The sequence below is a fragment of the Balearica regulorum genome, chromosome 3 (genome assembly GCF_011004875.1).
Source record: "Balearica regulorum gibbericeps isolate bBalReg1 chromosome 3, bBalReg1.pri, whole genome shotgun sequence".
Taxonomy (NCBI): Eukaryota; Metazoa; Chordata; class Aves; order Gruiformes; family Gruidae; genus Balearica; species Balearica regulorum.
In genome coordinates this window covers 14146838-14163204 of record NC_046186.1, presented here as the reverse complement: position 1 = coordinate 14163204, position 16367 = coordinate 14146838, and the positions used below count along the sequence as shown (strand labels likewise).

Sequence of the window (16367 nt, the reverse complement as noted above, 5' to 3'; positions counted from 1 at the left end):
TTAAGACACTCAAACTAATCTCAATTCCTTACAAGAATGAGTTGTTGTGGGTTTTGGTTTTTTGTTTGTTTTTTGTAGGTTTGGGTTTTTTTTAAACACAGTCAGTATTGTCCTAATGAAAAGCAATGTATGCCTTTAATCATTTCACAAAATATCACAGCTGCAACAATATGACCTTTATCAAAGGTTTTAAATTTAATAAAAAATTAAATAGAATCCATGAATCATAGAAGAGCCTAGGTTGGAAGGTACCTCAAAAGATCATCTCGTCTGACCTTTCGTGGGAAAGGGGGCACAGATGAGATTATCTAGCACCCTGTCCAATCGCATCTTGAAATTAAAGTATTTCTTCACTAGGAAGAATCTCTCCAAACCATTTCATGCTCCGGAAATGAATGCAGTTCAGTGCTTCTTAAAAAAAATCATACAATTGGATCACCTTCCTTTTCACAATATATTAATCCTCAAGGAACAGTGAAAGAAGCAAAGTATGATAGCCGACCCTTCTTCCTTGAAGATCACATACATACAATTTACCTCTTTCAAAATTTATGGACATGAAGTTCTTCTTCAAGAAAACAGGATTCATTTTGCATGAAAGCAGAACAGAGTAAGCAATCATGCTAAAAAAATAAATCCCAATACAAACCTCTCATGCGATTGCAAATCTTTACTACCTCATCAATTTCTCAAGGCTGAAGTTAAAGTATAATTGCATATAACAGCACTACATTTCAAAGCACTTTCAGCATTCCTAGATAATTTTTCCAAAACCCTTTGTTGTGTTTTTTTTAATCATATGGTGCAGAGGTTAAAAAAATAATTTAATATTAATAAGAACTTATACTAAGATCAGAGCAAAGCAAACGCTATTATTTTCAGAGCACTCCAGTGCATTTTTTTAAATGCACTTTAAAAAGTACACTAAGGCTTAACCTATCACAAAACATGAACATTAAATACATTGCAGTTCTCTTTAAGCAACTTCAAACTGTACAACTACAGACAAGAGTAACATTTTTATGTATCAGTTGAATAGCATTGTTTTTTCCCTTCAATTTTTTTTTCTAATTTGCTTTCAAAACTTCTGCAAGAGTTAATCAGATTGGTAGCCATAAGCAAGTAAATCTGCAAACTGTAATAAAACACCCAAACTTTTAAAAGATGTGACTATTTAAAGACCGACTATAGGGGACATGGCACTGTTTCTGTAATAAACTGTAGAATATTGAAGTGAAAATGCAGGTAAACAGTACATGTCATAGCAAATTCCACATCAGTCTCATAGTTGTCCTTTGCAAATATTAATGACATAGGTTTGGGGTTTATGCACATGCAGATTTTTTCTTCAATGAAATTAGATTTTTCATCTCAGATTATTTTACCTCAACTGCAAGCAGTAGAAAGTCCATAATCCTATAATGATCTTGGATGATAATATCCAGCCAGAACTTCATGTTTAAGAAATGCTTGGCTGAAAAGAATTTTCATTGGTTTTAAGTGTTTATTACTAAACACATTTGTACATAGAATTACTAAGTCTCAAGAAGCTGACTCAATTTTAAAAAAAAAAAAAAAAAAAAGATGAATTCTAGTAAAAGATACACAGGATATTTATTACAGGGACTTTTGATGAAACAAATTAACACAGAAAGTTTCTGATTTGAATGAAGATACCATAAAAGAGCCAGTAGACAACCACATAACACAACACATGAAAATGTATTTACATTTGTGAGCAACAATACGAGATGAGAATTTGTAGCTTACTTGGGACATAAATCAGTAAGAAAACATAAAACTCACCTCATAGCAAGTATCTGAATGTAAGCATGTATATACTTTCTGCTGCATGTCTAACATATCCTGGAGCAATTCCTTCCAGTGTGTCTCACTGACTGATGGTTGCCTATAAATATTTTTGAAATTAAACATTCTCTTCCTCCACAAATTTAAAGAAAAGCAATAGATAACACTGCAGTTCCATCACCAAAAATATGAATTTTCTCAAAGGCTATTTCAATCTTTAATTGGACTTTTAACCAAAAGTGATTTAAAGACAGAATGCCTTTAACATTAGCTAACAGTAAAACAGTGTATGGGGGATAAAATTGTTTGACAACAGCAATGCAGTACCCAAAGTGGTTCTCCTGTTTGTTTTCTGTGCGATCGAACAGGGATTTAAGGAATCTTTATCAAGATCCCCCCAGTAGGTTTTGGTAACTTCCAACAGTACATCAGAGAGTTGGAAGAGCTATCTTCCTGCAGTGTAAAAGACAGTTTGTAACAGCAAGTGAGGATCATTAAAGTGCTGTTCATTGTAGGCAATCTCAAAGGACTAATCAATCACATGCAATCACAGGAGAACAGAGCTGCAAGTTTATTTTGTTCCTTAATAGGAACAGTATTCAGATTCTTAACCCTCTGCATCCATGGATCTCTTTAGTCACAAAGTTTCCTATATAATTTCATATGCTCTATCAAAACTTTTACTAGTAAAAACACTGTGAAGGTTTTTTGATATTATCTTGAGACTTTCAAATTAAAAGACTTTTCAAAGCTACACAAGCCAGTCCAGCTAATAGTGATTTTTTTCATGTGGCATCAGCTTTCATTTTGGCAAAACAAAAAGTCTCTACAAAAAGTGAAAAATCAACATTTTTCTTACAGAGGCATTGACTTGATCTTTCTAAGGAAAGGTTTTTAGAAGTCTTAAAAAGCTTTCAAGCATGTCCAAGCTAAATACGTCCTACCATCACCAATAAACTGTTGTGCATGTTTACTTTAAATAAGAAAAAACAATAACCCGCAGTGATGGCTGGTTTTCCCAGGGTTCAATCTTTTTATCTGCTTATGCCAAGAACCGTGTAATAATTCATCTACAGCTGGAAGATGGTTTGAATGAAGTAGCTCTTAAAACAGAAAAATTGAAAAATTATACTGGAAATATAAAGAGGTAGAATCAATACGCAAAAATCAATAAATTACTCTATTACAAGAGCTCCTATGAAAACATGCCAAAAAAAAAAAAAGCGGCGTTATTTTACAAATCCTACACTCTCAATAAAATTCAATAGGTCTTAAAGGACCTCATTTACAATATGTTAACTTTTACTGTTCATCATCGTGCAGTATTTTGCAGCCAGTATGCCTTTTAGGCTTGTTTACTTGAACTCAAACATATTGAAACAGGTCTGAAGCAAGACAGTTTTTTTGAATGTGGAGAATGCAGCCAAACCACTAATCGTGTTAATCATCAGTTTAACAAATGTGTTTTATGTACACCCTGTTCAGTTTGAACACTAAATACTGTTACCTTACTGTCCTTTCCCCCTTATCTCCCATTCCCCTTTGAATACTAACTTGCGACCTGTGTGCCTTGTCAGCCTAATCATCAGCTTCCGTGCCTCCTCCACATTATCCTTTGTGTCTTTCACAAAGGAAACGGGTTTCTGAAGTCCATGTTTCTCCAACAGCTCTGAAACGCTGTAAATGAATAGTCAACATTTTTTAATCCCGTGCAGTTGTACAGCTACCTCTGCTGCAGCAGTCTTAAAGCTGTCTCAATGGACTGCAAGTGCAAACAGGCTCCATAAAGTGTATAACTGTATGGATTAGCCAGAGTAACATTATTTACTCAAAAAAAAGTTAATACTGTAGGGTAAATGCATATCACCAATAATCTCATAATGTATCTTCACAGCTTTTAGTTTTTGATCACTCAAAGCATTACAGAATATCAAGATCAAAACAAATTCCCTGGATATTTCAGAAGTAACTTTCTTCTCCCTTCGACTCCCCTTCCCCCCAAAAAAAACCCCTAACAACAAAACCAAAAAAACCCCCAAAACTTTTATTCCAAGGAAACTATCTGTGCAACTTTATAATATTCAATAACTAAAACCATTCAAAATTTCTAAAGTTCTGAATACAAAAAACTTACAGATTATCTTGTTGACAGCACTAAAAACAAGATAAATATTCTCGCTGCTTCCTTACCATAAAAATGTTCTTGGCTATGCCTAGTGAGTTCTGTAAGAATATATTATTTATTTTAGCAAAATTAAATACCTAAGAATTTGTTCCAGTTCATCTACTTCATTATGAAGAGCGTCAGTTTTATCTGTTTCAGGCCTGCAAAGATATTATACAAATAACATTAAATATATCTATCCATACTTATTGTAATTTCTTCATGTAATTCATATTAAAGATAAGCAGTTTGAAACATTCCTTGATGAAAGTCAAACATATGTTTGCTTGAAAAGAATAACACTTTGGCTTCTTGCTGGAAGGACAGCTAAAATTGAGAGTCCCTCAGTCTCCCAAGAATTGAGCTTTTCCTTCTTCCCTAGACATTTCTCAGGCTCTTTCTTTGTACATGTAAAAGGTATTGGGAGAATAGTTGACATTTTCTCCTTAAGTTTCATTTCCTCAAGAATTACTTGTCCTTCATATAGGTCTTCCATATGGAGATCTCTCTCTCAGGGCCATATTGCTCCTTATAAGCTAAGTGCAAGACACCATTAACTGTAAGACAACCAACAAGTAAGACAGCACTAACACTTTGTCTCAATTCAGGATATAAAAGGCTAAGAAACTAACAGAGAAGCCTTGTGCTAGGCTGCTACTTTAAATCATGTTTTGTTGCCTTGGTAGAGTGGTCATATAGACATATGACCATGGCAACTCAGACAGGAACAGAATATTCCAGTAACATCATCTACCCTTTAGTGACTTAACAACTATTTTTAAAATATTAAGTCATAACTACATTTAACATATCTGAAATATTTACAAATAACTAGCTGAAAATGTTTACCCATATCCTCTTTGAGGAAGGCATTCCAAAATATCGTAACAGAGAGAGAGCTGGTCATCTCGTTCACAACTATAAATACACTCCAATGCTGTAATCATAAGCTGGTCTTGATCAGGAATAATTTTTTGCTGACACTAACAAGAAAAGAAATCACATTGGTTTTAGTTTTCTGTTTCTAATTCAACAGTACATTTCTTCTGAATACAAAAAAATACGTACTCCAAGTAAATAAATTGCCTCTTGCTAACAACTTAGTGAAGAACCTGTTAAAGTTACAACATGACACGTAACTCAGCTAGTTTCCTACACTGCAGACACATGAAGAACAGTGGTTCATTATTATACCCTTTTTGAATTCGAGAGGTGGAGAGGGTGCAGGGCACAGGAAGGCAACTGCTGCAAACATTTGTCAGATTTATTTAATATGCACAACAATGTGTGTGTGTGTGTGTGTGTGTGTATGTATGTATGTATATATATCTATCTCTCTATCTCTCTCTAAAATAGTTGTTGTTTTCCTTCACTGGTTGATTTCTGTCCATACACTTAGAACATTCAATAGCATGCAAAAATGTGCTTATGTGCCCTGAAATAATTATTTAAACTGCAGAAGAAGCATGAAATAGTCATACGGAAGGTAGCTTCAATCCTTACTCATTGAAGTCTTGGCTCCATCCTAATGGTCCCCATTTTATTCTTTACATTTGTTATGGAAAGAGAAGTGTGTGTGGGAGAAATAACTTGAAATCTACTGTTAGTAAATTCCTCAGGAAAAAAACATTAGTGAGATCAAACTCTTTCATATCCATTTTTTAAAAAGCAAATATGCCAGGAATTTACTTTAAACACATCACAATAAGATTACTTCAAAGAAGAATCTTTACAATAATTTTTGTTCTACTAGGTCAAGATCATAACTAAGTTACTGTGACAATCTCATCAAGGACAACTTAGTTGCATCATAACTCATGCTATAATAATTTTTAATTAATGTTTTCTACAACATAACAAATCCTGGGTCCAAGAAGAGGGGGAAAAAAATCAGAGAGATGACCTGATTTAGAAGATGAACTAACTCTATGTATGAATTCACCTCTACAGGACAAGAATTTCCAAAGAAACCAGCAGAATCATCAGGGCTCTATACTTACAGCAGGTTTTGAATTTTGAAATATCTTCAGAGGTCGAGTCAGGTCTTCCTTTGCTAGTGTTACTAAATATTCTTTAAAAAGTGAATTTGCAAGACCAGGGGACTGATTTTCACAGCGGTGGAGGAAAGGGATCATCCATTGATAAACATTCTTCACGTATTTTTCATCAGAGGACTAGAAATGGCAATGAGTTAAAGAGGGGGGAAAAAAAAGAAAAAGTTCAGCTTCATTGTCCAAAACAAACAGAACATATTTTGACCAATATAACTGAAACAGTATTTTCACCTATCGTAAACAACAGCTAAAGCCTGACATTCACTACTGCTACACAATCACTACATCATGAAGCACTGAAACAATCCATCATCTTTCTGCTACCCAATGGCTTGGGGAAACCAAGCAGTACAGGAGTAAAGCCGATTACCCGAGGAAAGCTGAGCTGTCTTCCTTCTGCAATTTCAGAAGGGGTGAAAGATCGGCTTGCATTCGTGTCAGAGTAGCAAGTAGCATTCTTTCAGTATGCAAGAATGCAAGACAGAAAAACAAACAATGAGTGGTTACATAAATCCTACAGAATTTTGAAAATTCCAAGCAGCTTCAAGTGCACGAATATTCTCCTCTGGTGCTTACGTATTCTTCGACTGAATTTCAGAGCCCTGTTCAATCTAGGTATTTTTCAACCTTTCCAAAAGGTCTTTTTCTATTCTGAAATGCCATGCACAGGCTGAACACAGAAAAGATGAAAAAAACACATATGCTGCAGAGGTGAATATTAAGATTTTTTGCCAATATTTAAAGACATCAAAAAACATCCAAGGAAAACGTTCAATGTTGTTGTATTTGCAGCATCATCAACAGCTACGCTGAAGATCCTTTAGAAAGAGTCAACAAAAAAACCCAATTCACAGCTTTCAAAAGACTGGATTTATTGATATTTAGACCTGTCCCTAGGACAAAGAAACAGGTCTTTGAGAAGCCATTTTAGCTGTTGTTAAAAACAAAGAAACAAAGAGAAAAAAACAAAACACCACAACAACAAAGGAACAGTATTTGTGTTGAATTCTGGTTGAATTAAAGATGGAGGTTCTTCAGAAAAATGTCAGCCACTAACAGTATCTTTATATACATAGGATCTAAAGTAACCTGAATTACTAGAAATCAAGGTATACTTACTGATTTATTTAAAATACTTACATTCTTCATCAACAACCTCAGCTTTTCAATGTCTTTCATCTCTACAAGTTCCTTCAAAGTTAAGGTTCGATCACCATCAGTCTCATAAACTACTGTCTCAAGAGTGATCAGATTGTCACAAAGCACTTGCAGACCAGGAATATTCCTCTCCATGCCAAGACGAACAAGGGACAGAGCACAGTCCACCTGAAAAACAAAAAACAAAACAACCTGCTGTACAAACTGCTTGCCAAAAAACCAACTTCAAGTCCAATCTATGTCCTGTTCGTGTGTCTATTTTCTTTCCCTGTTCCTTTCGCTTAACAGGCAATTCTAAGTTCCTACAAGTTTTTGTGGACTGTGTATTTTTAAATGGATTGCTCTTCTCAGCTTTATGAAGATCAAATAAAATACTTAATCTTAGTGGATAATGTCATCATAGGCTTTTGACCCAGATGCATCCCATTGATGCATGTAAATTAAGAGAATACTATTCCTTCTGGAGACCACACACACAAATACATCACTTCATCTCACAGCATGGAATATGAAGGATTGCTTTAAACTAAGATAATGAGATAACTGACTGAAGTTATGCATGCCTCTGCATGTAACGTGACTTTTCTAGCTGACCATTAATTGGCCATGAAATGGCTTGAGAAGAAACAAAATATCAGAGCATGTCAGTGATCAGCTCTATTCCTTCCTGCAATGCTTATCTCTACCACATAGAGCTTCAAAAGTTTTTAAAATATGAAGAAAATAAAGCAAAAATAAGCTGCACAGGAGTCCCACAGATACACGATAAACCTGTGAGGAAGAAATCATGCCAGTACTACATACTGGCATATGAGTGACACATGTGACTGCCACATATAGATATATATGGCACAACATCACGTGACAGATAATAAAACATGTTCTTGATACCCTGTGCACAACATTCCCTCCCTTAGTTACAATCAAAAAACGTAACAGTAAACATTTTTCATGGACTATGAAAGTGCTACTGTCTGCTATGGTAAGCCAAGCGAAAGGGAATCTACTGCCTTCCTATTCATTCCTATGGATCAATTACTTGGGTTAGTAGACTTTAAAGCAAGCATAAATACTCTGCAAAATAAAAAACCAAATACTTCAAAAGCCATAATGAAGATTGAGACACAGCATATATTACTGAGGGAAAATCAGCCCATCAATACACATTAAGACAGGATTCTGTTGAAGAAAGCTGATCAGCTCGAGTCAGCCATCATCATTTCCTCACTGCTATTCTCACCTGCATCGCGTATTTTTCAATTTCCTGTGCTCTGCTCAAATACCAATCGGTAACGAGATCTACTGAAAGGTCAGTAGTTCTGTACTTCAGTAACTCAGGTTGCGTTTCATACAGAAATTCGCCTTCATCTTGTAAAGTTGGTTCAACAATCATCCTTTAAAACAAAAAAAAGAAAAAATAAGTGTATGTTTACTGGAGGGTGTCCCTGCCCATGACAGGGGGGATGGAACTATATGATCTTTAAGGTCTCTTCCAATCCAAACCATTCTATGACTCTAAAACTTCTGGTTGTTCTGAAAGAAAATGAAACAATCAACCTACCATTACACCAATAATTTGATGAGACTCAAATGCCAATCACAGCAAGTATTGATTTTTGTCTAGCAAAGTAACTAGTAAGAGAGTCCAAACATGAGATAGATCATGAAAGAAAGAATCCTCTCTACTAAAGACACAGATATGCCCAACCTCTGCTTTCCATCTGTTCCTCACACAGTGAAAGGCAGTTCTGTGATCCATTAATGCTGCTATGATAACGTTATGGCTGACAAGTAACGGGGCGCAAGGGTAAAAAAAAAAAATAAATACATTGGGATTTCCAACAGTAACTTCCCCCGGCTCACATGCATTTTTGAAAGCTACTCATCACATAATCACACTGAACATAATGCTGTGACATGAAAGAGTGTTTGCTCAGTCTCATTACGAAAGCTGAAAACAAGTTAGTGTGTACAAAAATAAGAAGTGAGTCTTCCTGGGTATTTTGTACATTTTAAGAATTAGTAAGTAAATTTTTTATCTGAAATGTATGTAAGTGTAGAAAAAAATTTTGCTTTTTCTATATACTCACCTGCATTCTGCTTTTTCACACCAGTCTTCTTCACGGTGTTTCTGCTCATTCCAAGGAATAATTTTCAACGTTCCCTGTTTGTAACTGGTATAACAGAAAACTAAAGCTTTACACAATTTATTTTTTTTAATTGTGATGGCATTCAATTAATGGAATATAAAGCATACACAATTATTTCAGTGAACTCATAATAAGCATATTATTCAATTACAGTATCAATTCTTTAAGATTTATCACTTCTTAATGCAGCTTTATAGTATGATTATGCCTGTATGATAACTGTACAAACACATATTCTACCTATACCATTAAAGATCCACTAAAAAAGGTAAAAACTTACTACATGCTTTAAGAATTTTTACTGCTTCACAGTAAGTATTCTGACTTCATATGCTGTCACGGAACACTGAAAAGAGTAAAAACCTATGATCTTCACAGCTTAAAAAAAATAATAATTCTTCAAAGTTTAGCACAAACCCTTGTACTGAAACGAAACAAGATATACCCTGCTGTACTGATCTTCTCAATTAAGTTTAACGTGGTTTTCTGACTACAAACTTTCACAGTGAAGCATTCTCTAAATATTGAGGTTGAATAAAAAAAAAAAAAAATCTGTTTAAGACGCAGATTAAGAACACCATGGGCTATTACTACAATGATTAGTTATGGCTTGCTGTTGTAGGCTAGCAGTTTAAGCACCATAAAATCCGAGAAAACCATGTCAAGAAGTTTGAGAGCCAGAGAAGAGTCATATAAATTCTTACATTTGTAGAAATAAGAAACAACCCATGTTACAAAGTAAAGACATTGAAGTTTCAGCATACTGGAGCAAGAAGCTATTTTAAATCTCATTCATTTTCTCCTGACCCTGATGATAAACAGCAATAGCAATACTACAGGGACAATCCCTATTTATAAATTAACTACCGACACAATCTTCTCATTCCTTGAAGAGCAGGACTGTAACTCAGTAGCTTAAAAAGAAACACAATTCCAACAAACAAATCAATTTCACGATACAGTAAGAGTCAAAACAACAAACTAAAAATCGGTAACTCCATCTCATTTAGGAACAGCCATTAAGCACAGTTATTTACATTTAACAAAGCAAAGCATGTCCATACTGACTGCCCTGCCCTGTACACACACACGTTTCTCCCAAAAGGTCAGCCACCCTTCCTTTCCCTCCTCTATGCACTAACAAATAACACCTCGTGTTTTAGCACAATAATTTCAACTCTGTAAATGAAACATGCAGTAGAAATCCAGCAATAAATTGGCAGAGACAAATTTGCAGGCTATAGAAGCCAAAAGAAAGGCAGGGAGAAGATGGAAAACTACTGTGACTCAGCTATAGTTACATCTGTGTTCTATTCTAGTTCAGTTGGACAAAATGGTCCTTTATAATTAGGTACCATGCAGCAACATAATTGAAAAATAATAAAGAAAATTCCAAATTAGCATTTATCATATAAGCACCAGGAATCAAGTCACTTTCTGATTTTGGAAAGATTCATCATCAGACCATGTATTTTGGGGATTGGGGGGCTGTTGCTTGTTTAAGTCTTAGATAACATAACTTAGCAATTAATTTTAAATATTAATGTTTAAAACTAGGTTCATAAGCTAAATTAATAAAGTCATATTTCAAATGTCATACCTGAGAATGTTATTACAGAAGGCCCAGTTTGTAGTGAAAAAGGTCTCTCTATCAGTTGAAATGTCAAATAACAGAAAAGCCAAAGTGTGATTAACACTCTCTTTCAAAAAATCAAGACAGTATGAGCAGGTCTTTCTGTTACAGTCAATAATGCTCTTCCTTTCTATGTTCTATTAAACATAAAAGAAAACTGGACAAAATTTTATTACACAAGGCAATTTCTTCTCACAGTAAAATTTTTCCATTCACTTCCCAGTAGGCTTAAGACAGCATTTCAGGGGGGATTGGTTGGTTGGTTTGGGTTTGGTTTTGTTTGGGGAGGTTTGGTTTTTTGGGGTTTTTTTGTGGTGTGTGTGTTTGGTTTGGTTTTGGCTGTTTTGTTGTTTTTTGTTTTTTTTTTTTTAAATATTAACACATCTTCTTACAAGGGGGGGGGGGAGAAAACAACAGCTTGTATACAGCAGAGGACAGACAAGGGTTTCATTTTAGAAGCTGTTTCAAATCTTGTCTACAAAACTGTGGCAGAACTACTATGAGAGAATAAAATTAAGAGAAGATTTTCAGGTAACAACTCTGATTTCACATTACAGATAGCTTATTTCCCCCAACATGAGCTACACATACTAATACCTTAACTAGTGCTCTGCCTCTGAGAATTGTAATGTTAAGATTTTGTTATTTTACCATATTAAAAAAAAAAATCTCAGATACAATATGTGCCTGTAACACTTAACTACATCAAATCAAATAATTTTAACAATCTTTTATTCATAAACATCAGGGGTAAAAAGAGATTCAGTCATTGGCAAGGACCAGTTGGCAGTGGAAGCTCTCAAAGGAGCCTAAGGGCTTGGGCAGTTCCAGAAGCTGAAGAATCACAAAGCCAAGCTGAGAGGAGCACTTACACCACATCTTGCCCTTCCCTTAGTTTCCTTCCCATAACTCCACTAAGAACAGCACAAATAATCCCAAGTAACCTGTACAACAAAGTCAGCCCCTCTCTGTCAGTCTTTCTCTCTCAACCACCTCTTATTAAGACAACATATTGGTTGAGCCACCATCCTGTAGGTATTTAAAAGACATGTTGTGGCACTTAGGGACATGGTTGAATGATGGACTTGGCATTGTAAGGTTTACAATTGGACTCAATCTTAAGGGTCTCTTCCAACCTAAACAATTTATGATTTCATTAAAGACAGCACAACTGTGCCCCTACCCCTCTCTTCCAAACTGTGGGTTGTGCATGAGTGTCTGAAACACCTAACTGATGGGTAAGCAATAAGGGAGGACGCATGACAAGTAAATATTTTTATGAAGATCCATTAGAAAATTACAGCGGATACCATTTATTGTATTTACTCTGAAAGCAAATTCCTGTTCCAAGTAGTCACTTGCAGACTGTTCATGGCTCTATCAAGTAACAGCAACCCATCTGAATAACTCTTCCCACATAATCTCAGAGCCCCAAGAGAAACTTTGGGGAAAGTTGCTTTGGTTTGGCTATTCTTTCACCAGTTGTTTTTGTTGTTATTAAGAGAAAGAAGTCATGCAAAATAGTAAGGAAAAAGGTGCATACAATTAATGGATATTTAAACTTCAAAGTTTCCCTCTTTTGGCTAACAAATTATTAAGAGAGAAAATCACTAGAAATAAGTTAAGACAGCAGAAGTTTAGAACACAGATTTAAAGACATCCATGCATGAATATGGGATCTGAATGAGAAGGAACAAAGACATTCCAAAACTCACACACACTCTCCTAATGCTACTATCCCTCACTATGAGGCCTAAAGAAAAAAAAAAAAAAAAAGAGAGAAGAGAGAGAAGAGAGAGAGAGAAGAGAGAGAGAGAAGAGAGAAAAAAATCTACCAGTCCAAGCCTGTACTGCCAAATACTACATCAAACAAGTTCTTCTTAATTAAGCTGCCACATCCTGCATACATGCCATAGATATGGCAAAGTTACATTCCGGAATTACAGCTCCAGTTAAGAAATCGTTTAACAAATTCTGTAGCACAAAGGGTTTATAAGCAAAGTTGGCAAAACTTGCAAATTTTCTTAACTGATCTGAATATCAGGATGAATGGTATGGTTTTTCCCTCCAATTATTCTTAACAGAGTTGAGTCACTTTCCTGACCCTGATAAACAATTATTAGCAAGTAAACAGTTTGATTTTTATGCAAGCAGGAGTAATCTGCCCAGTCTAAAATCAAAAGTTACTAGAAAACACTTCTTTTCACAGACTGATGCAGTCACCTATCTGGCCCTTCTCCCCAACTCGTATCAGAAAATAATCTATATTTCCCTGTCCCCATCTAAAAGTAGGTATATTCTTCCCTGTATTCCCTGTATTCCCACACTTGGGTTTGGCCTTCAAATTCCAACCACTTCAAATATTTTTTTCAAAAAAACACTTTAAAATAGAATCCTTTCCAACTAACAGAAGTCATGGATTAAGTACAGACTCCATTCAGAGTAACTTCTCCAACACCCACTATGGCTTATAGTTTCAACTCAAGTTGAAAGTTTATTGCTTAAAAAAATGCTTGCTGAGAAAGATCTCACTCAATTCGAGTTCCCAAGTTTTGCTCTCTTTGACAGCTGCTTTGCTTCCCCCTTTCCCCTCACCTCCAAAATCCATCCAGTGAGGAAGCAATCTGCAACTCTGCCTCCCTCTGCCTACCCTACTCAATAGAATATGATAGAAAAAGGCTGAAAAGTACAGAGACAAGCAATGTGCATGACCAAAGGTATAAGAAGTGTGTGATCATCCTTTCTGTGAAAGCCAGAGCAGACTGAAGAATCCTAGAAGAAAGAAAACAACCAATATGCTAAGATTGATATAAAATTGTTCTTTGTTGTTGTTGTTGTTGTCTCTTAAATAGGAAATGAGATTTCACTGTTTTTACTTCCTACAACACTGTAAACACTGATGAGACTAGCAGGGCCTCATTTAAAATAAACAGCAGCAGATACTCTTTTACACCATATGCAACTAAGCTATTAACTACTCGCTGCATGACATAGAAGATAAAACACCATGTATTTGGGTTCAAAAATAAAAAGAATTCTTGGAATAAAGTGTCATGACAGTCTACTATGTCTAGAAAATATCTAATTCAGAAATATTTGAGCCTCATATTCTAGATACTCAAGAAATTTCAGGTAAATGTTGCAATGTGCTTGCCTGTACTTATTTTTTTCCCTTGGCAACTGCTGTTGGCCATTTGCCTCCTGGCCAAATCTACCAAAACCAATCTCATGTTTCAGCACAAGATTTTGCAGGAATGAAACCTACAGTTGTCCAGATACATCAATTCAAGAAATACTATAAGTATACTTCAAAAGTTTTTCATAAAAGCTTATTAACAGACTTCACCACAAAATACTAGAGAGGAGAAGACTTTCCAGTTCATGGGAAAGAATCGTCATGCAGTGCAATCTTGACTGGAAAATGTCTACTCCATCTTTTTTCCCTTCTCACAGCAAGAAAAGTTAAATACTTTCAGTCAGGTGTATGGATAAGTCACGCAAAATTCTTTTAAAAGTATTTTCTGCTCTTGCTCAATTTGCCATTTTAAAAGTCTTCAGGTTCACCATAGGAATAAGTTGAGAGGGGAATTTCAGATTTTTAAAGCTCTCACCAAGAGTCAAGCAGCACTCAGTAACTATCTTCTCTAAATGCTTAAAGAAAACACCACAAAAAGACAACAACTGAAAAATATCTCATCCGATCAGAAATCAGCAATTACAGAAAGTCAGTCTTAACAGGTAAGTTTCTTCTTCAGTTCACCAAAAATAAAAAAACCCCACACCACTCACCTTCTCAACAGTGCTAAAAAAAATCCGTAACTCCCTCCTGCCCCCTACACGACTGCATCGAACTGTCCTTACTTTCTTTCCTCATTCTAAAGGGTTTAGAAAAACTCCTTGTATTTGAATTCAAACACCAGGACTGGAATGAACCAGTCTCGACTCTAGCAAAGAATGGGAGATCCTGTACCTGAGTCCTTTATAAAGGCAAAGAAATTATTAAAAGGCTGTATTTATCTCAAAATTTATTGCAAGATTTTTTTCTTAACTGATAGTTATGTTTTAGTACAGATTTTTTTTTTTCCCCTCAAATTTCCATTATCAGTAACTCCAGTGACTCATGCAGAAACAGAGAGCAACAGAACATTGGAAAAGTAGCTGTTAAAGTGGAAGCAAGTCAGTTGAGAAAGATTTCAGGCATCAAAACACCATTGCAGCCTGCAAATTCAAAAGCATAAATGCAGATGAGACCAAGAAGAAAAAAGAAGTACAGATATGAACACAGAAATGCAAAGAAGTAGGGCTTCCATTTTTCTACATATGTGCAGCAAATCCAGCTGACCTGGGGCACATCAGGACCATCGCGTATGTCCTGCACACAATATTTAAGTCTACCTGGGCTGGAAGTGGTGAATTCAGCAGGCACAGGTAGCTTGCCGTATACGCAACAGGCATTCTATACTACTGCATCCAGAATTCATTAGTCTCTCTGCTTATGCTACGCAACTTTGTGGTCTTGTTCCAGAAACTGAAATCCCAAATAGGTCAGACACACGTGCAGGGTAAGTCTGCATTACTATGTGGTGGGCAGTCACCCAAAATTCCAGGTGTGGGGCAGATCGCTGCAGTCACTAAGGCAGGTGGCCTTCTTTTCCAATTAAAAGAAACTACCAGCTGTGCCATACCATAACTCTACACAAATACTAGAGGGATTTTTTTCGTTTGGGTTTTTTTCCCCTGAGCTACTGCTACCCCCATCCTTTACCTGTCTGTCTTTTCAACAGTAGAATAAATATGATTGGAGCCCAGCAAACTGACAGATTATGGAGGTATTCAACTCTATTTCTTCAAAAAGAGCTGACTTTTGCTGTATTGCTCTTTTCACTCTATTGTTTACGTTGGCTTGGCAATTCTTCCCATTCTTTCCTTTGACAAAAGAGGTCCATGCTATTATAGTTTCTGTATCCTACCAACTGCATTTATTCAAACCTGCAGATTATTTTTCTCTCCAAGGACAGGCTTTCAAAAGAGGAAGGTCTAATTCAGTTTTAAGGTCAGAGTCCTATTCTTTCTATTACCAATGGCAACTGTGTGGTGGTTTGGGTTTTTTTTCAAGCATTTCATTTTTTTCAAGCATTTCATACAGCAGGCCTGTCTTCGAGACTCATCTAGTTGAGGATTAGAAATTTTTTTTTTTTTTTTTGAATCTTGTAAACTTGTGCACATTGAATCCAGACTCCAAGGCAAAAAGCAATTTGCCCCAACAAATTTATGAAACAATATATTTTTGCTGAAAGACATGCACATTTTAAAAAGCAGTTTGGGGCTTTTTCTAAAAATATTTTGGGAGTAGGTGAATCTTTACTTTTTTTTTAAATCATGTCTCATTATCACAAAAA

General features: G+C 35.6%; 1 protein-coding gene across 5 annotated transcripts in view; it reads right to left on the bottom strand.

Annotated features, from left to right (window-relative positions):
* Nucleotides 1-16367, bottom strand: part of NBAS (NBAS subunit of NRZ tethering complex) — a 179588-nt gene that overhangs the window by 120812 nt on the left and 42409 nt on the right. For all 5 annotated transcript variants that reach the window (XM_075750595.1, XM_075750598.1, XM_075750596.1 and 2 more), the window contains 8 exons: nt 9276-9359; nt 8426-8579; nt 7168-7353; nt 5974-6147; nt 4823-4956; nt 4072-4134; nt 3364-3486; nt 1807-1909 (listed from right to left, as the gene is read on the bottom strand). In XM_075750595.1, the coding sequence (XP_075606710.1) occupies nt 1807-1909; nt 3364-3486; nt 4072-4134; nt 4823-4956; nt 5974-6147; nt 7168-7353; nt 8426-8579; nt 9276-9359 (1021 nt within the window). The remainder of the gene's footprint in view (nt 1-1806; nt 1910-3363; nt 3487-4071; nt 4135-4822; nt 4957-5973; nt 6148-7167; nt 7354-8425; nt 8580-9275; nt 9360-16367) is intronic.